Source organism: Streptopelia decaocto, assembly GCF_964273445.1.
Source record: "Streptopelia decaocto genome assembly, chromosome: 4".
Classification (NCBI taxonomy): domain Eukaryota; kingdom Metazoa; phylum Chordata; class Aves; order Columbiformes; family Columbidae; genus Streptopelia; species Streptopelia decaocto.
The window spans coordinates 27,786,649-27,811,722 of NC_138658.1; the positions used below are offsets into that span (position 1 = coordinate 27,786,649).

At 39.8% G+C, this 25,074-nt stretch overlaps 2 protein-coding genes across 11 annotated transcripts in view; one reads left to right on the top strand and one right to left on the bottom strand.

The window, feature by feature from the left end:
* Positions 1-81: 81 nt before the first annotated feature.
* YTHDC1 (YTH N6-methyladenosine RNA binding protein C1) lies at positions 82-23,767 on the bottom strand. 10 transcript variants are annotated; one of them, XM_082052133.1, is made up of 19 exons: positions 23,628-23,725; positions 21,953-22,087; positions 19,599-19,700; positions 18,550-18,875; positions 18,063-18,417; positions 16,147-16,236; positions 15,589-15,642; positions 14,875-14,969; positions 12,846-12,954; positions 12,628-12,745; positions 11,426-11,510; positions 9,124-9,290; positions 6,512-6,594; positions 5,004-5,040; positions 4,872-4,911; positions 4,705-4,767; positions 3,012-3,146; positions 2,111-2,318; positions 82-1,710 (listed from the first exon to the last, which is right to left on the bottom strand). In XM_082052133.1, exons 1-19 carry the CDS (start codon positions 23,653-23,655, stop codon positions 1,661-1,663), a joined length of 2,280 nt encoding a protein of 759 aa, XP_081908259.1. In that variant the 5' UTR covers positions 23,656-23,725; the 3' UTR covers positions 82-1,660. The 10 variants fall into 10 exon arrangements, with proteins under 10 accessions (XP_081908259.1, XP_081908260.1, XP_081908268.1 ...); XM_082052134.1 differs by lacking the exon at positions 21,953-22,087 and adding an exon at positions 20,622-20,708 and having other exon boundaries at positions 23,628-23,708; XM_082052142.1 differs by lacking the exon at positions 23,628-23,725 and adding an exon at positions 20,622-20,708 and having other exon boundaries at positions 21,953-22,042.
* Positions 23,768-23,854: 87 nt separating this feature from the next.
* The window catches only part of LOC309438572 (transmembrane protease serine 11E-like), a 50,800-nt gene continuing 49,580 nt past the window's right edge, over positions 23,855-25,074 (top strand). Inside the window, exon 1 of the mRNA XM_082050159.1 lies at positions 23,855-24,167. The gene's annotated coding sequence lies outside the window, so the exon portion shown is untranslated. The remainder of the gene's footprint in view (positions 24,168-25,074) is intronic.

The following is a 25,074-nucleotide window of genomic DNA, read 5'->3' on the forward strand; positions in this document are numbered from 1 at the left end:
AATTTTAATGGATGTTTGCTGTATTCTGGAATGTTGCAGAATTGTTTTCAAACAAAACAGGCTGAGAAGACATGTTATAATTGTTTTAATAATTACTGTGTTAACTTTTTTATTGGCATTGTCAATAGCTTCAGCTTCAGGGCTGCTTAAATATCTTCATACAAAAGCTTAATAAACTGCTTCCAAACTAAAGAGGGGTTAGAACACCATAGCTCTTAAAAGTGCTTCTCACGGTAATACCCACTTCTGGTACACTGTTCCTATGGTGATGATGGAATGATACGCAGACATATGCATAAAAAGCAAAGTAGAACAGCACAACATTTAGGGCCCAGATCTGAAAGGTTCACAGAGCTAGGTCCCTAGGTTCAGCTCTATAGCACATTGCATCACTAACAGCACTCACTGTCCAGCTTCTACAAGCCAAAGACTTGCTGAGGGTGTTGGTTCTGTCAGAAGGCCAGCAAAGCTCCCAACACAAACAGCAGACACTGGTCACATCAGGATAACACAGGGCACAGCAACAGGATAGCAGGAAAAAGCTGGGCAGAGAAAATGCTCTGCAGTTACTTCAAGGAGGTGCTTCTTCTCTGTAACTTACTCAGAGCCCATATTACTGTCAGATCTCAAAAACATGTTTCCACAACTGTCACACTGTGGGGCCAACTGTATATCGCAGTTTATAGAAACAGCTACAGCTACTCAGCTCTGCAGTGTTGGAGGAAGCACATGTGAAACCTGGCTTTGTTACATGAGAAGGTACTGAAGCAAGGTTATGAAGAAGTCCACTGATGACATACTACCCATACAAGTTTTGCAAACTAGGAAATTGCTGAAGAAACTAAACAACTTCCACTACAAGTTTGCCTTTTTTCCACAGTTTTACCATCAGCATGTAGAATCAGGTAATTCCTAGTTAAGAGAAATAACAATTGACATGGTAATCACTACAAAGCAGATGGGGTACGAGTCTGGAAGTCACAGGACTAATGCACTCCTGGCAGATAAGAATGACTACAGCTGAGGACAGCCTATCGATAACTCAAAGATCATTTGATTAAATTAAACATGTAGAGCCTCAATAACTCCGATTATCTGCAGGAGCTATAAGTAGCTACTTCACTGTGGAAACAGAAAAGAAATTACCTGTTATTTCAGCCACCCTTTTCCTAAATTCAGCCTTCAATTTCACCTATCACAAGACCCTTTAAACTATTTTTGAACAAAAATAATTCCCTAGAACTGCCAGAATCTATCAAAGCTGTCAGGCTTAGAAGACCCAAGAAACCCAACCTGGAGTTTTAATCATTTGAACAGTTACCAATTTATTTATATATATATATAAAAATGGTAGCAATGTAGAATACAGCAATATTTTTCTAGTTCCACACACGCAGGTTGTGAACATTCCAAGCAACATGTACATTTTAGAAGGAGACTAGACAAGAGAATTGACCAAAATGTTACTGAACTTGGGAAGATTTTAAAAAAAAGGTTAAAAATTAGATATCAGTAGTGTCTTCTTAATATTGCTTTAATCACTGAAGACTGAAAAAACACTTGACTTTACAGACAGGGTTAAAAACCAGGAGGAGGTTGGAGGGAAATAAAAAAAAAAAAAGGCTGCTACAACACTGCCATATAGTCAAAAAATCATACTTCAATATTTGCATACTTGATAGCAGCATTCTCCCACCGAACCATGTGAAACTACAGGAAGAAAACATGAAAGCAAAAAGAAAAAAAAAAAAAAAAAAAGGCAGTTATCCATCAGTATTCAAAAACTGAGAATGAAGTCACTAAGTAGATGAATGCTTATTGAGAATTAACCAATATCTACATTCTTAGCTGTTTCCTGTTCTGCTCCAACAGAAACGTCAAGTTGCGTGTCAGCTTTATGCATTTTATTTTTGGCCGATTTGAGTTTTTCCAGTTCATAGTTCACTGCATGCTTGGAATAGAGAGGGTTGTTATAAATCCTTCTACACAATGAACTTCACGCAGACAGCTGAAAATAAAAGGTACTACTTGTAAACACACAAAAAATACAAGTTTTGTTTGTTTGTTTCAAGTGAGCACGGGGTCCAGATAGATTATCTTCGGTATCTACCTCTTTCACCTCTGTCTCTGTCCCGGTCACAAATCCTCTCCCTCTCCCTTTCCCGATCACGACCTCTGTCACGTTCTCTGTCTCTTCTGTTATCTCTAGGACGGTCCCGTTCCCGCTCTCGGTCCCTCTCCCGGGGCCTGCTCCTCCTACCGCTGACAACTGCTTGCGTGCGTCGAAGAAAGTCATCTACTCTCATGTCATAGTCGTGCTGTGATGAAAGGATAGCTGTTTATTTTCTTTCCCAGATTAAAACACCCTCCCTTATCCACAGAACTGGCTGCAACTCTTGGGAAAGCCAAGTATTAAAAAAAAAAAAAAAATTATGTCCACCATCCACAAGCACAAGTTTCTTCTTTCATCTTCAGGGCTGCACCATGTCTGTGCTTCCACTGTGCAGAAGCTGAAGTTCAAATGCCAGATACCAGCAGCAGAACTGAAAGCTAAGCAGCCTTCAAAACCAGCTAAGAGAAAATATTTAATCATCTGCTGTGTTTTTTGATGTGCCCGTAAAGTTATAAACCACAAACTTTTCTGCTGATAATGTAATTTGCTGTGCATGAATGCAAGTAACATCACAGGTGTGTCCTTGTTCAAAGTGGGCTTCAGCAGGAAAAGTTCACATGGAAAACGTTTGAAAGACATGTTAAGCAAACACTTCAGTTTCTGGGAATTTGGCACTTCTACATCACCTGGGAGAGAGAGCCTTTTCAAAGATGCCAGAAGCCTCTAGTTGATCTAAATAACTGACTTTTCCAAGGAAAACTAAACTGCACTTTTAAAACCTGTATTTTCAAAGTCAACAAATCTCAGGTTAGGCTACATCTGTACCCAATTCCTCCTGCTCCCCCTCTGGCCTGCATACTTGTCCCCCCTGCCCCGCTCTGTCTTTGTGGATACTTACTACTCGTTTGTCCCTGTATCTTGCATCATGTGGTACAGGATGATGTCCTGAGTAAGGAGGGTGAGCCTGAGGTGGAGGCGCGTGGTGTTGATAGTAAGTGTGGTGTGGTGGCTGCTCCATACCCGGATATGGTGGCTACAAGAAAAGTTACAGGATTGCTGAGTGCACCCAAACAAGGGAATGCATGCAAGGCTGAGAGCTGGGAATTAAGAGCAGAGGTTACTTTCATTCAGATAGAAAACATGACACCCAGATATCTAATCACAGCCTCCTAACTGAACAGCAGAATATTTTCATGTTGCTTTCATGGAAGTTCGGCCAACAGCCTCTTCAAACCCCAAACATATCTGCCCCAAAGTTATACAGCAGATAAACTCTGGCTACTTAAAAAATCAAAATCAAACCAACCACATTTAAGATCTATACATGTAGAATATGAATTTCATCCAAACTAGTGAGCTCTTACAGAAACAAGTCTTTTTAGGGCTGTTCCTTATGTATATATTCCTATCTTAAATGAACAAACTTACTCGGCAAGAAAAATTGTTTGACAAAAGGCTAGCAGATTTTTTTTTTCTCTAAATCAAGACATCCCTTGGCTCTTCCATCTTTTCAATCAGCAAAGCCTTGCTTTCCCATATTACCAAAGCATCTCTGGCCATGCTGTTGTTCAAAAATGAAATACATGGAAGTGCTAGATTTTAGGATGACTACTTGGACAGCATGCAGAATGGGTAAGAGGGGGAGAAAACAGGGTAGTATGTGGAGACCTAGCTGGGTTTGTAAAATCAGTTTCCTCCCAGTCTGACCACTTTGTTCACTTCCTTCAGTGATGACAAACCAGAGTTGTGTTTCAGCTGCTAAAGATGAGAGGCTACAGTAGCATCTCCACATCTGGTGATGCCTTTTGCTCATTCACAGTATAGCCAAGAGCCAGAAGACTCATTATAGTTATTAGAAATCAGGACCCTCAGGGCCAGAATTACTAAGTATAACCAAAGTAACTAGTTATAATGACCATTCCTCCTGACAAATGGAAGGCAAAGTAACAGTTGAATATAAGCATAAGCGAATTATCTGTTAATTTCCAAGTATCTAGTGCTATACTTATGTACTCGTACATGTGCTTATCTAACTGGAAAAGAAGTGCATTTCAGCGGAGGCTGCAAAACAGCAAGACTTATTCTGACTCCGCTGTGCAGTACATTCTGCTGTTTTCCTGCGTGTGTCACTGCTACAGCCAAAAGCAAGCCACTGCGTAACACCAGAGTATGTCAGGCTGTTCCACGAGCCTCTGCAGCAAGTCCACCTCTTTGATGCATTTTTTGCTTGAAAGAAAGCCAATTACTATGAGTATTTAGTGGAATACAGAATTTCATCATACTCTCTTACGTGGGCTAAAGGAGCACTCTGTTGTTTCCTCAGGGCTTTCAGTTTCTCATAGGTTCGAATCAAGTCAGATTCCTGCTGCCATATGACTTACTAGAATGCTGGACTACTGTCAAGAGCTAAGCAGATTACAAAATAATTGATATAAATAATTTTTACCCTAATATTTTTATGTAGTTACAGCAAAGATACATTTTAGTAAAAGGGAAGAGTTGAGCGCAGATCCGACTTTCTAGGCTTCTCCAGCGGGGAACAAAAAAAGCCATATTTTATAGAGAAAAAGTGAATTCAACAAGACACAAACCATTCCTTGCCATGGTGGTGGTGGTCCCATGTTGTGGAATTCCCTCACGTAATCATTGTAGGACTAAAATGAAAGACAGTAATATTAATATTTGTGATGTGTGTTCTTTGGAAGCGCTGAAAGCTGAATATAAAAAGTTCTCCAAAAGTCCACATGCACCAACTTACCCCATTTAAAAATACATCTCGTCGAACTCCTGAAAATCGTCTGTTGGGAACAAAAATTTGTAGAACTAAATCCAATTTATCCATAAAGACAAGTCACCAGGGCATAAAATGAATAGCATGAACACACCTTACCTGTCTATTTCGGGATATCTGGGATCCTTTATATACCCTGTTCGAACATCAAGCAGTATTAATTCAATTTACCATCTCATGACAACAGTCTTAAAAAAATACACACATTAGAAACTACCCTTTCATTTTGTGCCAGTTACAAAGCTGTACCTACCTAGCATTACCCTCGCTTTCAAGATAACTCTCAAAAACTTACAACTTCTTGCAGACAGTACGGAAAAATAGCATAATATGGTAACAAAAAAATAATATAGATATATCCATAGGAACTTTCATACAGTACAAACAAATATGCAAGGGGTTATCTGTGCAAATAAAGACTTGAATTTTAGCCAAACGAATGGGGAATGCCCACAAGCTTGAAGGGTATGGTCCCTTGGCAGTGCAGTCAGCACAGGGCTGTAACTACTTATTAGCCCTGTATTTAACAGAATCTGTTCATCTGATCAACTCTCAGAGCTGATTCCTAATAGATTTTGGACACAATGTTACAGAGAAAATTAAGAGCAACCTAAAAAACATCTGGAAAAGCCCCATAGGGTGAAGAATTGTTACAGCTTTGGTAAATCCCAGGAAGTAAACTTTTAAGAGCTCAGTAAAATGGTGTAAAACACGAGGCATGCTAATAAAATAATGCTTCCAAGCTTCATTATTAAAAAAACCCCAATTGTTCTATACTACAAACAAGGGTCTTGGAAAGTCAGGGAGCAGCAACACCACTTTTTTTCTATCCAAGAACACAGGCTTTGCAGTGAAGCTGAACAAATGAGGGTAGGTTCTTAAGAAAGATTTAGAAATCTGCTACTGAAGGAATGGCATATGTATTTCTAATAGCAGTGAAGCAAGACTCAGTAGATGACAATTTGGTGACATTTTCTTCATAATTGCTTTCTGAAAAGAAAAAAAAATCTGCGATATTACTAGTGTTGTTTCTGCATTACCACAGCAAACATTTCTTTCCAGAGAACAATAAAAATCTCTTTCTCAAACTCACAATTAGACCCTCTTGTAAAATGCAGTGAAACTTCCCCCTCCCGTCCCTCATCTCAAGCTTGTCAAAAAAATTCTCTCTGAAATCATAATTGAATATCATCTCTAAACACAGGCTGCTAGTCAGGCACTCTCAGCTGATTTTCCCAGTTGGAAACTTCTGGTGAACACTTTAATTTGATGATTTGTGCACTGACAAGTAGGTCAAACCAATTATTGTGTCCTCAGGCATTTCAAACTAGCCCACATTAACAAAACGCTTGAGAGGATCGCTCACAACAATTCTGAGGTTCTTGAAAGGGCTCTGTCTAGATTAACTCAGCTCTCTCCCTCAAAGCAGCAAAACAGTGTCACCAACTTGTGTGAGAGGTGGGTTAAACCAGCAGGCAGCACCTGGGACAAGCTCCATTTTTTCTATCCTGGTCATAACAATATTTACTTTTTTACTTATGAGGATACACTGAAAGAGAAAACACTTGTGAACTGGTGCACAGAAATCTTCATGGTAAGATATTAACCTGGTCTTTGGTGAAACTCAGGGGGATAGTCAATCCTTGGTTTCTTTCTGCTGTTATGAATATCATAATCTTCTGGTCGACGCCTACACAAATTAGATATCAGAGATTAAACAAGGTTGCTTGGAGCATTTGTCACAGCAGAATACCTCACAGGAATAGCTTGAGCTGCCCAGGATCTCCATTTAATCATTCTGAATTCCAGCTGCTTCAAAACATTCTACAGATTTAAATTTGAACTCAAATAATCAGGAACAGTCTGATTAAACACCCTCCACTGTCACTTTCTGGCTACAGGAGCTTTGATAGTTAAGGAAGAAAGTCTACCCCACTGTACCTTCATAACAAACAAACTGTAACAGATTTGCCTAAAATAAATTCAGACTTAAGCTTTAACATCACACTTTCCACACTACATTTTTAAACAACCTATTGGATAATGGAAGAATTTACATCACTAAAGACAGTGAAAATAGATGGCAAAATGTATCACTATAGTCAGAAGACATGGACATTGCTGTATTTGCTAGCTATGAGGTAAAAGGTTTAGTTCTATAACATTTATTTATAAAACTCTGCATGCTTTGTGAAATCGACTCTTTCACTGTAGCTTTTCTAAACGGGTAGGCCAATAACATTATTTCTAACAACTTCTGTTCTAGGCAATTTATCAGCACTTCATTCGTGCCTTTTACAGAAAGTTTAAGAATGCTTAAGAGTCCTAATTAAAATAATTGGGGCTCCTTTCAACACAGCCAGCTCTTTTCCAGAAAAATGCTATCTTTAAGAACTCCGCTCTCAGGGAGGAAGCTTGCTTATAAAAGAGTTACATTCCGTTTGACTGTTATGTTTATTAAAGAACTGACTGCTGATTTTGCTCCATTGAGGTACATGAACATTAATGGGAGACTCCAATGCTAATATAACAATGTTTCTCAAGACAAAGCAGCTGCAAATTAATTCCCACCCCCACCCCAGCAATATAATTCCTTACGACAAAGACAAGAAATTAACGTTTTCTAAAATTGCTTAATTACTACGCAATTTGCTCATTGAGCAATAAGCTCATGTAGCTTTTAGTTTTATAAAAAGTCATTTCTCCTCCCCCTTCCCAACTTCAGTATTTAAAGCCCACCATACCCCGTTACTAATATTTTTAAAATGAAAGCAGATTCTTTACTATGAGCAAAAAGCCCAAAAACTAAAACATGTGCATCTACAGCAAAATCAGATCAAGGAAAATAAAAAGCTGGTGTAAAGAATAAACATACCGCTTTCTTGTAGTTTTGAGAGTGCATTTACGACCGGTATAAAATATGATAGAAACAGTTCATATAGTAGTCCAACTACTGACTTTAAGCTGTAAGCCACACACATAAATGGAGGCCCTGGCAGGCTTGAGAAGGTGTGGTGGTGTTAAATGTATAGTTTGCAGTCCATTGCAAAACCTTCACTTGTATATACTGTATTGCACTGGAAACCTCTTAGCTTAACTTCAAAAGGCATCTCGGTGTTCAGTCCTTTAAAGCCAAAAAAGGGGGGTGCTGCCAGGTTTCCTCCTACCTACTTGTTACAGTGTCCTTTTTTTTTTTTTTAAGCTCAAGGAAATGGGGACTCTTGTTGGGTATCTGTACCTACCACACGATGTTTCCACAAAGAGGAAACCTAACCAAAGGTTTCAGCCCAAACCATACATCAGTCTGTATGCAAAGTGGCTACACAGGGAAAAGGTGTTTGGCAGAATGGCCAATATCAGTTCTTTGTCAAGACTTCTCCAATCCTGTAACAAGTTAAACCCCCTTTTTTTCTCTGGAAAAATGATGTTAAGTTCATATAGCAGTGATCAATAACCATGTCGATCCTCTAAAAACACTTTAAGTCCACAGGTACTGCCAGCATCTGGAAAGGTTGTATAAACAGACACAGCAACAGCCATTCTTTTGGTTTGTTGCCGGGTCTCCAAGGGCCACTTGATCCCTTTTGAAAAGAACCTACTGTTGGCAGAAGCTCAGCAAGATGTGTGAATTCAGTGGTTACCATGTTAGAGAATATTTGGCAATGGGTTTAACACATCACGGTGACAAAATTTGAAACAGTCCAAATAATGCTCCTCTTGAATATCAAAATAACTTAAATATTTTATCCCCAAAATGAGGCGGCATCTTCTGCAAAATTCTAAGTGATCCTTATAAAAGTCCCATATTTGATAGGGCTTATCTCCAGAGACACACCTGAAAGAAAAGGCTTTTACAAGATATTAACACATTTTTGGCATATAAATATTTCCTTTTCTCCATCTAGCCTGCTCATAATCAAGCCAAGCTTACCTACAGCTAGCATTACACATTGCATTATCTCAAGAAATGATCTAGTCTAAACTAGACAGCACTTTAAGAGCTTTTTTTCTGCAAAAGGAAAGATCCCCATTTTCCTCTTGAAAAATGACAGACTGGGGAACCATGTGAAATCCTCAATGAAGCCACAAACTTGTCCATGCAGCTTGATTTGAGGATTTTCTCTCTTCTTTATCGCAGGGAAAGCTTTGACGAATCACATTCCTCCATCACGTTATTCTGATACATGTGCCTATTATCAGTCCAAAGAACGTTTCTAACCTTCCCACATCCCGAATGGGGTCTCGACGGGATGGGCGTCCTCTTGATCGGGGTTGTGAGTGCATTCTTCTCTTGTGCCTCATTTTATGAATGACTTGATACAAGTCAATACTTTCATCAGGAGGGAAGAGAAGACAAAGTTGGGTTCCACATTCCGGCTCAATTTCCTAGAATTAGTTAGAAGTTCAGTAGTGGTTTATAAACCAAAGAAATGTAACTCTCCCCAAATACAGTGACAACAAACATTAAAAAATAAAATACACTTGAAAATTATTTCAGTATCACTAGAGACAGCGCAAATTTACTTACATTACCCTTCACTCTTTAGGAACTACTTAGAACTTTCATAAAATAGTCCGAAACTTGGCGCAACCATATCTTCCCATGAGACATGCAGGCCACATCACTGTTTTGCTACAAAATCAGAGGACTGTTTTTCAACAAAGAAAATTATCACCTATTACAGAGAGAAAAGTGACACATGTAGGAAAATATCCATCCCAGCTTCATATATAAAGCCATGGCCTGACGAAGTTGTCTATTACTGCTCAAAAATGAGTTCTTCAGTCTATGATAGGTCCAGAAAAAACAAGAGCTCAATGCTTGACAGCAGTCAAAACAAGCAAATTGCATGTTCAGGATTATTAGGAAAGGAACAGAATGAGAAAAACATTATATCACAATGAAAGTTCATGTTCCACACACACCTGAAATACCGGGTGCAGTTTTGAACTCTTTATCTTAAAAAAAGGAAGACAGTAGAAGAGAAAAAGTTTCAAAGCAGGGCACCAAGCGTAACTGAATGAGGGCAACAATTCCTACATACAATAACTGAGCAGGATGGGTCTCTTCAGCCTAGAATAAAAAAGGAATACATGGGGTACATGGGACAAGATGGATACAATGGGAGTGTCCGACACCACAAGTTGCCTGGAAGAGATTGGCACACAGATCAATTTGTTCACTCCCTCTCCTGGTATAAGAACTCAGGGCCATCAAAGGAAGCTAGCAGCAACCAGGTACCAAACAATCAAAAAAAGTGCTTTTTCAACTTGGTGTCTAGCAGGCCTGGGGAACACCTTCCCAAAGGATATCATAAATGCAAGAAGGTCGGTGTATACATCCTCAGAAAGAGGGATCCATTCAGGGTTACACAAAATGTAAATGGATAAATAACAACCACTTTGGGAAACAGTCTGAGTTGAAAAGCAGGGAGAGCAAGCATCAGACAATGCCTGCCCAGTACCCAACACTACAGCAATTTTACAAAAGAATACTAAAACCCACATTCAGAACTCTACAGTGAAGAGAACAAAACATTAAAAAAGAAAATCCACTTCCTTAATCATGTAACAGAAACAAAGTTAATTGATTTTTTAAAATTTTTACTAAAATAAAAACAAGATAGAAAATACCGTTTACTTTTGTTACCCAACAAACCATTGTCTACAGGCAAAATAATGCACAGAGTTTACATTTTCCAGACAGTAGGAAGATTAAGCAGCCTCCCATCTTGGCCTAAGAAAGTAGAACTCTGTATATTAGTCGATGCTGGGCTACTTGATGACAGCAGCACTCTGTTATGTCTGACAGGACACAGCCACCCCACATACAATTCACTTAGCATATACTTTATAATGGTAGAACCAATGCCTTAAGCAATACAGCAGATAAAAAAGTGCAACACGGAACGCACCTGGAAATATCAGAACATGTTGAAAACTGACGCTATAGATGTTTGCACACCATATAATGCAAGGCATGTTACATTTCAAACTCAAAATACCACATAGCTTTCAAGCACCAAACACTGTTTATCACAAAAATGCCAATAAAATTGGCACCACATATTCATAGAATGGTCTGAGTTGGAAGGAACCTTAAAGCTCATCTAGTTCCAAATCCTCTGCCATGGGCACAGACACCTTCCACTAGACCAGGTTGCTCAGAGCCCCATCTAGCCTGGCCTTGAACACTTCCAGGGATGGGGCATCCACAGCTTCTCCAAGCAGCCTGTTCCAGGGCCTCACCACCTTCATGGGTAAGAATTTCTTCCTTACAGCTAATCTAAATCTGCCTTCTTTCAGTTTAAAGCAATTAACCCTTGTCATTTCACTACATGCCCTTGTAAAAACATGTTGTCTTCTATTTCCTTCTTCCCCAAAAACATTCAAAATAAGCTGAGTGCCTTTGTCACAGAACTGCAAGTACCCTATCTAAAAAGATTCCAAATCTTCCGTACATACAAAGCAGTAAGCAGGCACTACAAGATGTGGGTTATAGAAAGGAAAAATTAACAAACCTGTCCATCACGTCCAATCTTTACTGGCTTATGTTCGTTCCAAGGATTCGTCAGGTGAGCAGACTTAGTGAATGGCAATTCACGCCTAAATATGCAAGTGGCATAATTTATAGTTTTGCCTCTATTTTTTATACAACAAAAAATTAAAAATGCATACAGCAGGACATTACATATAGAAAAATCCTGTTACCCCTTTAACTGTAAAGTCTCTGAATTAATGTATTACTACATATTATGTATTAGTAATGAATTAGTATGAATTAAAGATTTCACTTTGAATTATTCCAAAACTAACTACTGTAGTCCGTCCTACAACAGCCTATCTTATTAAAGAGCTGAGGTCTTTTTGTCTCTGTACAATATTGAGATCATGCTTGCTTATTATCTCACCACCTGAACATGCGGACCAACCTCTATGCGAGGTGGTAGCTCACAGTAGCAACTGAAACAAATCCCTGAGCGTGTGACCTAACTACAAAGCTAAAACCGCTTTGACCTGGAGGCTGGAGTCAGCAACTTCCGGAGGACCTTTCCAACCTAGATTTTTCTATAATTCAAAGCATTACCTTCCCTGTATTTAGTCTTTCTGCCAGCACAACTGCTTATGCAACCATGCAATTTATCTCACAGGAGAGATACAGCCTGTTTTCTTAAGAGAGGTTTAAAACCTTTCCTCTAAGACCTGCTCAGTAACATCAATGAAGATACTGCTCATGTCCCATATATTATGCAATATGTGTACTATTTCATATGTTATTTTAGAGTAGTAGTGTTTTCTTTGTTCAGTCAGACACCAAGATGTCAGATGAAGACAGAACTGTCCTTACAGGATTTTTTCCCTGTTATCCACAGCTGTCTATCCAAGTGACCAGCTGTTTCTACTCAAAGACTTCAGAATATGGTCTTCTGGTTTCAGTGCAAGAAATCGGTGAAGGACCACAGTCAAGTGTAAAATAAAAAAATCAAAAACTCTAATTATTTGTCTACATTTAAAAACCCAGTATTTTCTACAGTGCATGTCAGGTACAGACCTGAGTTCCAAACTCAGTAACATTGTGGTGTGAATTTGGGGAAGTTAGAGGACAGATCACTGGTTGCATCAAGTTTTCAAAAGGAAGCTGTCAGCACTCAGGTGAGTAATACATAGAAATTACATTATAATGCCTTGTTACTAAACAGCAACATAAATGAACATTTTTTACCTGCAAATCCAGTCAATTTTAAAGACACCTCCCAACATTTTTGCATTCATTCCTGCAGGCAGCACCCAGTGTATAGGTGATCCTCCATGATGGGACTCTGAAGACAGTCTTGCAAATCCTAAAGGATTTAATATGAATTGTAATAAAGACACCACAGAAAAGCTATTGCAGATAAAACTGACTTTCACTTACCTTGATAATAGCTCACTTTCTCTTACCTTGGAATTTGCCACTCTCTCTTACAGAAAAGATCAAAATAACACTCCTCGCTGATCTAAAAGCAGCATTAAGTTTCTTCTCATTCACTGGAAGTGTTGACCATACTCCCTAAAACAACAATAACAAAAAACCACCCCACCCCACCAACAAAGTATAAGAGTTAACCTCAAGTGATTTAGCTAACAGAAGTATATATTATAGATGACAAAAACAAGACCAAACAAGTGTTCTGGGATAAAAGATAATGGAAAGCAAAAGGCATTGCTAAATTCAGTTCCTTCAGAAAATAGTTTTAGTCTGCCCCATGATAAAACTTCTAAAGCACTGGCCTTTCAACCTTTTTTTGAACACTGCAGGTGCATTTAGACCACCTGTATGGCTTCAGCTGTAATGACAATCATGGGCAGATATATGACAATATCTGTCTTTAGTATTTTTAGTCTATGTTTTAAGTGACTTTGGGAGTTCATGTATTATCTAATATACATAAATTATGAAAAACCAGCAGCATTTACACTGAAAGGTGGGCATGCAGACTTCAGCAACCTTCTTTGTATGACAGGTTTGTTAAAGACAGATTGCAGACGTTAAAACGCTTTTAGAGAAAGGTCAGAAAGATGAAAGCCACCAGAGCGATGTTTTAAATTGGCAAGACAACTCCAAGCAGTTTGTCCAGCCTCCCACATCCCCACTTGCTAATTCTTACCTTTTCTTTTTCACCAGCCACATGCAGCCATGCATAACAAAACCCAGGCTAGTTTAGGGTATCAACTAAGCTGAGCTACCAATTTACCAGCTTGCTGTGTTAACTCTTCAAAAGATCAGCTCCCTAATATACCTCTCTGGGCAAACTCAGAAGACAAGTTTATGTTGGTTTAAGATGTTCAAACTTCAGCCTCAGAATACCACCCAGGAGCTACCAGATGAAATGTTCCTCCCCTTCCTTTTTTTCTTGAAGACATGTTCTCATGTCCCACTCTGTGCTCAGATTAGTGCTTGCCTGATCCTGACAATTCATTAGAGTCATCAGAGAGCTATCTGTTTTTTCCAGTTATTATATTAGCTGTCAGTCAGCTGTATACTGCTTTAGGCTGCTTGTGAAGCCCTGCCATGAACTAGAACAACTTACTACGTTGGCATGACACAAGAGCCAGTTTCAGGAAGTGCAAAGGCAAAGCAGTGATGCCTGTACACTGAGAAACAACACATCTGCTCCTAGAACTTTAGGAATAAGGATACTGTTACAGCCCCAAGCCTGGAAGCACAGAAAATATATACTCCTCTAGAGACCTAAAGCAAACAGCAGTCAGAATGGTGTTCACTGCACACACCAGACCTAAAGCCAAACCTGTCTAGGAATTTTAAGATGCATTTAATCAGTTTATTGCTAGAAAATCTTAATTGATAGAATTATCTACTCTGTGTATATTGTAGAACAGCAAATCAGCTGTTTTCTCCAGAAGCTGTTCCAAACAACACGTGCAAAAACAAAACCACCAGAATGGCCTAGTGCCATTCCTCACAGCTGAATTCCCCTGCTCTGGAATTCCCCCAAAGACCTCCCTTACACTAGCACTGCCAGGCATACATTTCTGCAATAAGGCTTCAGATCCCTGAATCAACTGAAGAAAATTACTTTTATAGCATGAACCCAAAGCCAAAACCACCTTCTGAAGCTGCTGACAGTACAGCAATATGCACACAGGTACCGATGAAAGGGAGAAAATGCCATCACAGCATTCCCAGAGTAGGTTCGCCTAGGGCATTATCAAACAGATTGAGGCCTCTCTAACTCTACTCTTGTCAAGAGAAATGACTGATGGTCTAGAAACTTTTCCAGGCTACACTGGAAGCAGCATTGCAACCCCTGAAGAATCATGGAGCAGTAGCTTTCATCCTTGTCTCTACCAAGATCTGAGTGATGGTATATATTATATTGATATATAATGCATATATCAAAACGCTTTTCTACAGTGAAGGGGATGTGTCTGAAAACAAAGCAATCAGTTTGAAGAAAGTTCAACATACCTTTGCTTTAGCAAGTGATACATTTTCATGGTTATTACTTTTGATGAGAAAGAATCTTGCATCCTGGAGAATGTATTTAAGTTTACTTGTTTGGTCTGAAAAAAATCAAAAGTGTCTAGTAAGCTGAACTGTATATATTTACAGTTGTCAAAAATGTTGCTTTGAGTGTAGATATTTGTTTGCTTCTTTCAAAAATATACTGTATCCCACCCAGTTCCCACTACATTATTATCACAATCAACCACTCAACTTGAAATTTGAAGCCTAAGCCATAGAGCACAAAATGCCCGGGGAAACCAAATCAAAACTAAAACTTAGATAGTCAGGTAAAGAAAAAAATAAATAAAATAAAAATCAGCATGAGTCAGTGATGTTCCGATATACAGGACTCACTTCCTTGCTTAAGAATCTTTGTACAAATACTGTGTAACATTTTGTAACAACACAAGTCATCCAAGAAAGGAGGCTAAAGTGTTCCTTTTTTCAGATTTAATAATTCATTTTTTGCTCTGCTACCTCTGCAAGGAGTGACAGAACTATTTGCATCTTGTTCTCAAGACATTCAAGAGCAGCTCAAGATTCATTTGTTACGCTCAGAACAATTATGTGCTCAAACTGATTTATATCGGAACATTACTACTTACAGGTAATTTAATGATTAGAGACAATGGCTTGCTATGGGGCATGCATTAAAAATTCAAATTTAAATGATACCTTTTTGGACAGCACGAACGGAAGATGATAATTTCTCATGCTTCTTTTCTGAACCTGTGTTTAGCCAAAGTACATTTGTTCAGATTGAGCCTTAATAGAGATAATATACAATTTCTACAGCCTTGTCACATACAGTTTTCATTCATGACAAATTATGCTTCCTGGCGCGCACCCACACACACAAAAAATACTATTCAATGTGCACGAGTGTTTTGTTTTTTTGGTTTTGTTTTTGGGTTGTTTGGTTTGGGTTTGGTTGGTTGTTTTTTAAAATAGTATTTGAACAATTTCCTACTCAGAAAACTAGTCACTGAATCATCATCTTCCAAGTTTAAAAAAAAAAAAAGTGAAAATTCCACTTAAGCAACAGAAGAGCATTAAAGTAACAAGAAAGCCTACTTCCCCCCAAAAGTATCCACACACAACATGCCAGAAGTCAATACCAAATTATACAAAGTAATATACCCCATAAATCTCTACAGACAGTTATGTTCATTTTAGATTACACATTAAGATTTGACACAAGTCAGGATGACATGCAATAAAAGGAAAGAATACCTGCATACGATTCTGATGCAGAACTTCCGCTTCTGTCGAAAACAATTGGAGAGATACCTCTAGCTCTCTTTCTTTCCTTCTTCTTCTCATCTGCGAAAATCCCATGACAAATAAAAACAATATTTTAAACAAATGGTAGGCAAAATTGAGATTAAAAGTACTCAGGCAGGAAAATAACGTATTTAATGGTCCAGTTAGCATTTGGTTTGCATGTGAAAATTCTAGTTGCAAAAAATATTACACACAGTATAAGCAAATGTTCATTACTCAAGCTCTTCATTCACAAAATTAACACTACTGATCTAGTAATTCTGTGCAACGTTTAGAGACAGAATTAATTTCCTAGGTGTTTTAGTAAAGGTGGTTTCAGCCTTCTCTCCAGCTTTCATCCAGATTTGCAACACAGAGTACCTGCGTAACATCACCTAGGTGCTCCTGCTCTGGAAGGGGGATTGGACTAGATGATCTTTTAAGGTCTCTTCCAATCCCTAACATTCTGTGATGGGCCTGTTTGCTCCAAGCTCAACAAAATGGCAAGAGGTATGAAAACAAAACACCGTGGCACACAGGCAATTATCTTCACTCTCAAAATAACTACTTTATACTACAGAGCTTTTTAGAACAATCTAACAGCATAACTTGTCTTTAGGTTACACCTTTCTGTTCTCTAATTCCAAACAGCAGAGCTGAGCCAAAAAAAGGGCGTTATGTTAAGCAGGATGACCACCCATGAAGATTTCAGACAAGAAAGGTACACAAGAGAAATCTTAACAGAACTGCAAGCACCTTTCTTAAGAAAATCCAACCCCAACAAAAAAAAAATGCCCAAACCAAAAGTATACCAGAGTTTCTCCACTGTACAGCAATTATAATACTGAGATCACGTTTTTCAAAGCTTACTTGATCCAAGCCCTTTATGTTTGCTCGTATGAAGACAACTAAGGGGCAACAGTTCAGCTACACTCAAAAGGTGGGTTTGTGCGAGACTGCAATCCTCCAAACAATGCAGAATTTACCTCACTAACAGTTCCTATCTCTAAGTTAGGACCAGCTATATAACTGCAAAGTATCTGTTTCTAGTTCCTGCTTAAAACATTTCTTTTTTTCCAAGTTTTCCCTAATAGTTAATCACTTCATCTTAGGTTTAGATTTCCCGTGCTGTAGGCAGCCACTAGGTTAGGGTTCAACTACCCTTCCCTGGGGAGACGGTGCTTTTACTACACCAGTCTACCTGGTCGCTCACCTAGATGAACAAAGAACAGCTTGATACCAGCTTAAAATCAACCATATGGGAAACTAAGCCACAGGGGTGTGGGGGGGTGGATCTCTTTTCTCATGTAACAAGCGATAGGATGAGAGGAAATGGCCTCAAGTTGCCCCAGGGGAGGTTTAGACTAAATATTAGGAACAACTTTTTCACAGAAAGGGTTGTCAGGCATTGTAACAGGTTGCCTAGGGAAGAGGTAGAGTCACCATCCCTGAAGAGGTTTAAAAGACGTGGAGATGTGGTGTTTGGGGACATGGTTTAGAGGTGGACTTGGCAGTGCTGGGTTAATGGTTGGACTCAATGAGCTTAAAGGTCTTTTCCAACCTAAACAATTCTATGATTCTAAGATACCCAAGAAAATTTTAACTCTAATGTTTGAACATTGTTTGAGCATTGAACAGCAAAGCCAAAGCAATCAAGAACAATATAAATCTTCACCATGGTAATCCTGATATCCACCAGTTCTGGTATAAAGTAATACTACTCTGCAGCACAATTTTGCCTTGCCTATGATATTTCAGAATTAACACCTTACTGACTTGTGCCATATTAAGCCTTACTTTTCACATGGTCAGGAAGTAGTATATTTCCAAGTAGCCCAATTTTCAAGGGCCAGGTATTTCAGACTAGCAGGCTAGATCGTACCTACCTGATGCATCTGAACCAGACGCAGATCTGACTGACCCATCTGTGAAAGAGGCAGATTCGGAATCTGAATCACTTGCTTCACTTCGTGTGTCGTAGTCATTTCCTTCCTTCTGATCTCGCTCATCCTGTTCATACTCCTCTTCATCCTCCTCCCCATCTTCTTCCACCTCTTCATCCTCCTCCCCTTCATCATCTTCCTCTTCTTCCATTCCTTCCTCCTCATTCTCTGTATTGCCTTGTTCAGAAGAGCCGCTACTGCCAGTCTCATGATCTGAACAATATTCCTCAGAGTTCACCTCTTCTTTAGAAGAATGGCTGGATCTGCTTGGTCTTCTATCCATATCATGCCTGATTCTCTGATGTTTAAAGAAAAAGTGAATCAGCGCTCATATAACATTGTCAGGATGCACACACAGTCCTAAGAGAATGTGCCTTATAAAAGCCTCATATAACTGTTTAATTTAGAAGGCAGCAAGAACATTTAATACCTCTGAGGCATCTGGTGTAGAAGACTTGGCCCTTCTATCAATATCCCTCTTCCTCATGCAAGGTTTTTCTAGTTGTCCTTTATAGGGTTCTCTGGAACTGCTCGACATGCGAGTCTTTCGATCGCCCTCTAGGCGCTTGTTTCTGTCAGATCTCTGATACTCCTCAGTCTTGTATTCCGATACCGGCTTTCCTTTTGTACTCACTATTCTCTTGTTATTGCTAACTGATGAACTAGGAGGCTTTGGCATCATCTGTCTCGACGAGTGCACAGGTTTTTGTCTCTTGGTTTCAGCGTTTTCCATCCTGTCAGTTTTTCTTTTTGAACCTTAAATACAAAGGGATATCAAATTCAATGTTATTTTGGACATCAAACTAAAAACTGTGCAGAGACTCCTACTTTCTCTACTTTTGGTAATTCCTGCATTGCAGTCATACACAGCATCTTCCAGTTTTAAGCTTTGTGATAACACTCAAAACAGTGGATGCTTAAAACATATATCTATTACTTTAAGAGAGCAACTAATCCTTTAAGGCCCGGGTGTCAAACAACTCCTATATTTATACAGTCTCGAAGTTGCATTTGGCCCTTTGAAGGCAATCGCAAGGCTGCTGTGGCCCTTGGTGAAGATGAGTTTGACACCCCTGCTTTAGGCTTTGGTAGGTGCTTTCCTAATTTTATATAGAGAAATGCTACATCGAATGCTTATTGGAATGGCCTAAAGCCAGACTAACAACTGAGCTGGAATCAGACTTTGGGATCCCCTTGGTCCATTTCCACTTAACTGAACCAAATATGCCGTCATTTTCTCACAGCAATTACGTTCACAACAAGCCAGACTCAGCAACTGCTTTTGAGACAAAAGGAAACCTCATTAAATGTTTGTTCGGAAAATCAAGTTAAAAAGCAGCTGCCCATGAAATAAAGATTTTTTTGGAACTCTTTGAATCAGGTCACAATACCTGCTACTTCAAAGACTCCAACCTGACTCGGATAGATGTTTCTTACTATTTACATTCCTGTAAGATATCCACTGCCAAAGTCACCTACCCTTTTTCTCACTTTTATCTTGCTCACTGTCAGGGTTATATAACTCATCATCTTGGTCAGGAGCATCAGTCAAAATGTCATCCAGAACATTGAGTTCACCATCTGAAAACAAACCAAAAAAAGTTTTAAACCAACTATAAAAAGTCTGAAGATGTAAACCACAGTAGAACTAATATTTACAAACCAAATACAAACCCAACCGTTTTCTTTAAGGTTACAGATCTGCCACAAGGCAAAAATTAACGTCTTCTGGATTTATTTCCACAATTTCAGTTGGAAGGACCAAGCAAAATCAGTACAAGAAATCAAGTACATCACAGGATCCATATAAACCTCTGAATAAGGTCCAAGTTGGCCCATGTCACCCTAGCTTTGCAGAGAAGCTGGCCTACAAATGAAAGCTTAACACAAAAACCTGTACGGAATTTGAAAAACAGGAGATGTCGAGATAGCCTGAGTGCCATAAGCAAAGAGGTGGGACCTCCCTCACCAAAATCCCGAAGAACTTGCACCTTCAATTATTTCCCCTCCCACCCTGGTATTTTTCTTTTAATTGCTGGGTTGGGAGAGCGAATTTTGAGGTCCCCCTACAAGTAGAAAACATGCAACAGGGCAAATTAACAAGAACATAAGCTAGGTCACTCCACTGGCAAAGGGGAAAGTAGCAGCTATTTACTGCATAATTAATTCTGAGCTGCTTTGAAAAAACACCACAATTGATTCACCTTGATAAAAAGAGCAAAAGTTTAAGAAACTTTGTGCTAGAAGCAGTAAATGACCACACTTGGTCACATCACTTTTAAAACTTGTCATAGTTTCTGACTCTATTTAACTTTGTCTGAAACCAACAGGGATACATGACAATTCTGGCAGAAGGATTCATTATCTCTAAAACAGCAGATCTATATTCCCATGACTTAAAATTAAGAGTGGGCTAAGTCTAAGCAGGTAAAGTGAAAAATAATAGAATAGGTATTAATTTCAGAATCTCATATTTATTCTCCTAAACTCTGCAATTCTTACTTCTTTCCACTTTATACTATGATCGATTCCATTTTCTTGTCTTCAGGAAAGCAGAGCAAATCCAAGGATTCAACTAGTTGACAGTATCTGTAGAAGATGCATTGTACAATATTATAAAGCAGTGGGTAAGGACTCCTCTGCTGGCTGAATTCAGGGTAAAGCAGCAAACAAAGTCCTCCACAGTTTGGCAGCTTGCCTATCTCAAAATTTTGAGCTGTGCCATAGGAGAAGTTTTACAGCTTGACATAAAAAGACACAATCCACACCAGAAATAAAAGTTAGATAGTAGAGATACAATTCTAATACTAACAGGCAATCTGAAGTCAGCCTGTGTGCCAGCTTTCCTGCTGGCTTTTCTCCGCATTTTGCATTGTAGGGGAATGCAGAAATTGTCCCTGAACTGCACGATTGCTGTAGCTGATACAAAGAGAGTGGTGCAGAGAGAGGAGGATCAAGCCTTTCCCTGGCAGTTTACAGTTAGAGGGCATTGAAATATAACAAGAAACTCTGTGACAATTCTCTCAGGAACAGAGCTTTATGTTTGTAGTTTGTATACCTATATATCCACATCAAATATTCTTGCTGTTACTGATGAGAAATAAGGGTCAGATTCACGGCTGTGCAACTGCTAAACACAGGCTGCAATTCCCTGGCTTGCATTCTGTTGCCCCCCAGACAACTAGGCAAGTTAAGAACAGAAGATTCTGTTACTGGAGACTAGTGAAAAAAGAGGTGCACTAGGCTTAGAATATCAAACATATTGCCCATCTCAGACCATACATAGTGAACCTTAACTTTGTCTCCTTTTTGGTGAGGCAGCAGCACACTCAAGTAAACTACATTTAACCTAGCTGCTGCAATAGCGTTCGGAGATGTTAAGGCTCATGTATCAGATGGTTCAGAAATAAGGGAGAACATAATCAAAGTTTAATGGAATAAGCAAGTCTCTGGAATAAGCTATACCCTCTGATAAATTCTTTCCAGGTGAGATGGGCCTGATTTATAACTGAAATCTCAAAAAAGTATTCAGAAGACGGAAGCAGGAAGGGTCATTACCAGTTGATTCTGTACATGCATCTATCTGATTTATTTAAAAATATTTTTTTTTTTAGATTTCTTTAGCATCGTAGTGATGCAAAAAGGGCAACCTGAACACAGAGTTCCCATCTCTCACTCACATCACTTATACTACTATTGACTTTGACAGGATGATTCCACTCACTGAACGGTGACTGTTCAACCCAATGAGCAAAATTACCTCAGAGAAATCAAGGTAAGCATCAGGAAACATACAGAAAAAGAAGAAAAACAGTAGAGGACAGATCTCTTACAGTTCATCACTGCTGACGGGTGAAGGTCCAAATGAGTCCTTTCAATTACAGACACTCCCAACTTGTCTCTCCTGCAACTCTTCTTTTGTGGACTCTGGGGTGTGTTGGATCCTTCCATGAACAAATTTAACTCACCTGAAACAGCAGGAAAGTAACCTGGGGAGGCCTTTTTTCCTCTGCTAGCCATAAGAGTTAGATCTATTCATGGAAGGGTCCAAGCAAGAATCTCATTTGGCAAACAGAGGGGATAAGACCAAGCAATTTCAAACTAAAAGAGATTTATTTCCACTTCCTTGAAGCTGTGAAACAGCATTTCTCTTCCAAAAAGAAGCACAGAAATAACATCGCATTTACAAGAGAAATAAATTCATTAGAAATAAATGTGCAATCACACCTGCTATTCAGTTAGAATCAGCCCTTCACAAGACAGAAAATGAAATATGAAAGATAAAATTTGTACGTTACTCATTACTTGACCACAATTAAAGATCAACTTCAACCACAGCAAAAAAACAACACAAAAATTAAAGCTCACAAATATAAATGATGATATGAATAGAAATTTACAGACGACAACACTAAACATTCCCTTTTCACTGCTCATCCACAGTGGAAGCTCACCTCTGTTTCAACACAACTTGATCACACCCTACCCCACCAGTCCTACAATAGTACCCTCAAGAATCAAACACCAGAAATAACCTTATCAGCTCTAACAAAATCCAGTGGGAATTTTCCACATGACTTAATTTCATAAGAAATATTAGGCACAACAAACTTTTGCCACTCTGATGTTTTATGGACATCTATCCTGCAGAAAAACTTGACACGAAAGGCCTTCCATAGAAACCCACAGCATCACAGTGATCTTTTACCTTTTTGATAATATTATCACCTGCATTAAGCACAAACCAGCAGTATTCTACATCTAAAATTGTTACTTCTTAAATAGACTATTTTGCAACAACTGACTCACATAACCTCATATACAGCAGGTGGATCACTTCAGCTTCCACATATAGCCATAAGCAGTCCTGAGCATTCTGAACACACATCACCCTGGAAACACTAAATTCTTTTAATTCCAATTTATTAACCCACAGTGCCCAGAAAACGTAATCGACTGTGCAAAGCCGAGGAAAAAAAAAAAAAAAATAAATCACCAAAATAATATAACAGTGCCAGCTTGCTAAAGTAACTATGTCCTTCGGCAAAAAAGTTATGCAGCAAATGCGACCAGGGATCTAAGCAGAAATAAAAGGCAGCAGATATTTTCTGCGAGACGCTGCCCAGCGGCAACTCATGGATTATATCGATGAACTTACTGCCCACCAACTCATTCCGCTGGGGCTGCCCATGTTTCCTCGCCGTGGGCCCACAGCCGCCTGGGACTCAGCGTTACGGCCGCAGTGGCCCCGTCCCCTCCGGTACCTCAGGGAGCATTTTCCCACATGCCACGCCTAAAGGCTATAAAAATGTTCCTCAAAACGAGCTTCCCGACCCCGCCGCCCCTCCGCTCTCCTCACAGACATCTCCCAGGGTGAAGGCCCAGAGTCAGCAACCAAATAGGCTCCCTGGAGGGAGAACAGCTCAGGCAGGGAGGGGTCCCCCCCCGACCCAAACTATCCCCCCTGCTTGGGCGCTAGCGACTACCCCCACAGCTACCACCACATACCTTTTACCTCCCGACTATCAGCCGCCATCCCGCCGCCGCCGCGTCACGTCCAGCGCCTAAGATGGAGGCCACCTCTTCCTGCGAGCAACGGCTCCCCCTTCCCAGCGTGCACCGCTTTGTTTACGCGCCTCGCGTCACAGGGCGCCGCGGGCGGGGAGAGAACGCACGGCGCATGCGCGGTGGGGTGGGGGGTGGGGGGGGAGTGGGATACAATTGCGTGCTTATAAAAGGCCCCGCGCGGCGGCCACTCCATCGAGGCTGTGGCTGGATGTGAGGTCAGCTGTGCGTTTGCCGCTTCTGCGCGGTGGGCTTCGTGCAGAGCGCGGCCCCGCGCACACTGTTTGTTGGAAGAGGCGCTGTGGGGCAGGAAGGAGGTTTCCGCTTCCCCTGAGCGTGAGGGAAGCCCCTGTCGCTCGGCGTGCTAGTGCTGTCTCATGAGGCGTCGGAGCTCTTGCCGTGGGGCAGAGCAGCTGTGGTCTTCTGTGGAGTTGCTGTTCCGCAGGTTTCCTCGGCTCTGTGAATGGCTGTGGTTCCCATCAGGTGTGCCTGCAGCTTTTTTTTTTTTCTGAAGCTTTTTTTTTTTTCTTGCACCTGATGATGTTCAGCTTCTTTCGTAATATGTGTCTTAAGCACGTGTCTTATCAATTTAAGTATTGTTTTTAAAAGAAATTTGGGATTAGGGCATGTTTCTACTGTAAATAGATGAAAATTGTTACTACCTTGTTGTAGTTACCCTTTAAGGCAGTTTCTGAAGAGGCCTGGCTACTCAAGTGTCCTTCAGTAGTTATTAGGGCTGTGTGTAACTTGCAATTACCAATTAAGACCTTGTTTTGTGCACTATGCTTTTTAAAATGCTGTTAGCTGGCATGTTACAGTTATAAAAGCTTTAACTGCTTGCAGCTTTTTTAACTGAGGTTGATTAATAGCTGTAAACTAAATTATAATTCTTGCTTAAAGGCTGCAAATCATTGCTAGAGTTGCCCTGATGGGTGCAGCTGGTGCACTCAGTGCGTCAAATTTTTTCCTCCAGAACATGGCAGTTCCAGGATGTTTCACTTGTGATGTTTAGTGTGTTTACTTGTGCTTGTAGTATAGCCAGGTTAGTAAAAACATCTAGTCAGCCATTGTTTAGCCTGACTAAAATGTGGTAAGGAAGCACTTTTCCACATATCCTTTCCAGTGATGAAGGCTGGAGTGCAAAAGGCTGTCTATAGCCGTGGTTGGTATTGTCCCTCTCTCTTCAGAAACGGAAAAGCAAAGCCTGAAAAGAAAATAAAAATGTCGCCTGATAAACTGGAATACTTCTACAGAGATTATAGAAATTACGGTTCTGTGAAGAGGCAAAAGTGCTGAGATGATTGTGAAGCTTGCAAAACGAGATACTTATTCTTCAGAGTTATATTGTCTTCTTGATCTGAATAAAGGTTATTTTTATTGCTGTACTGCT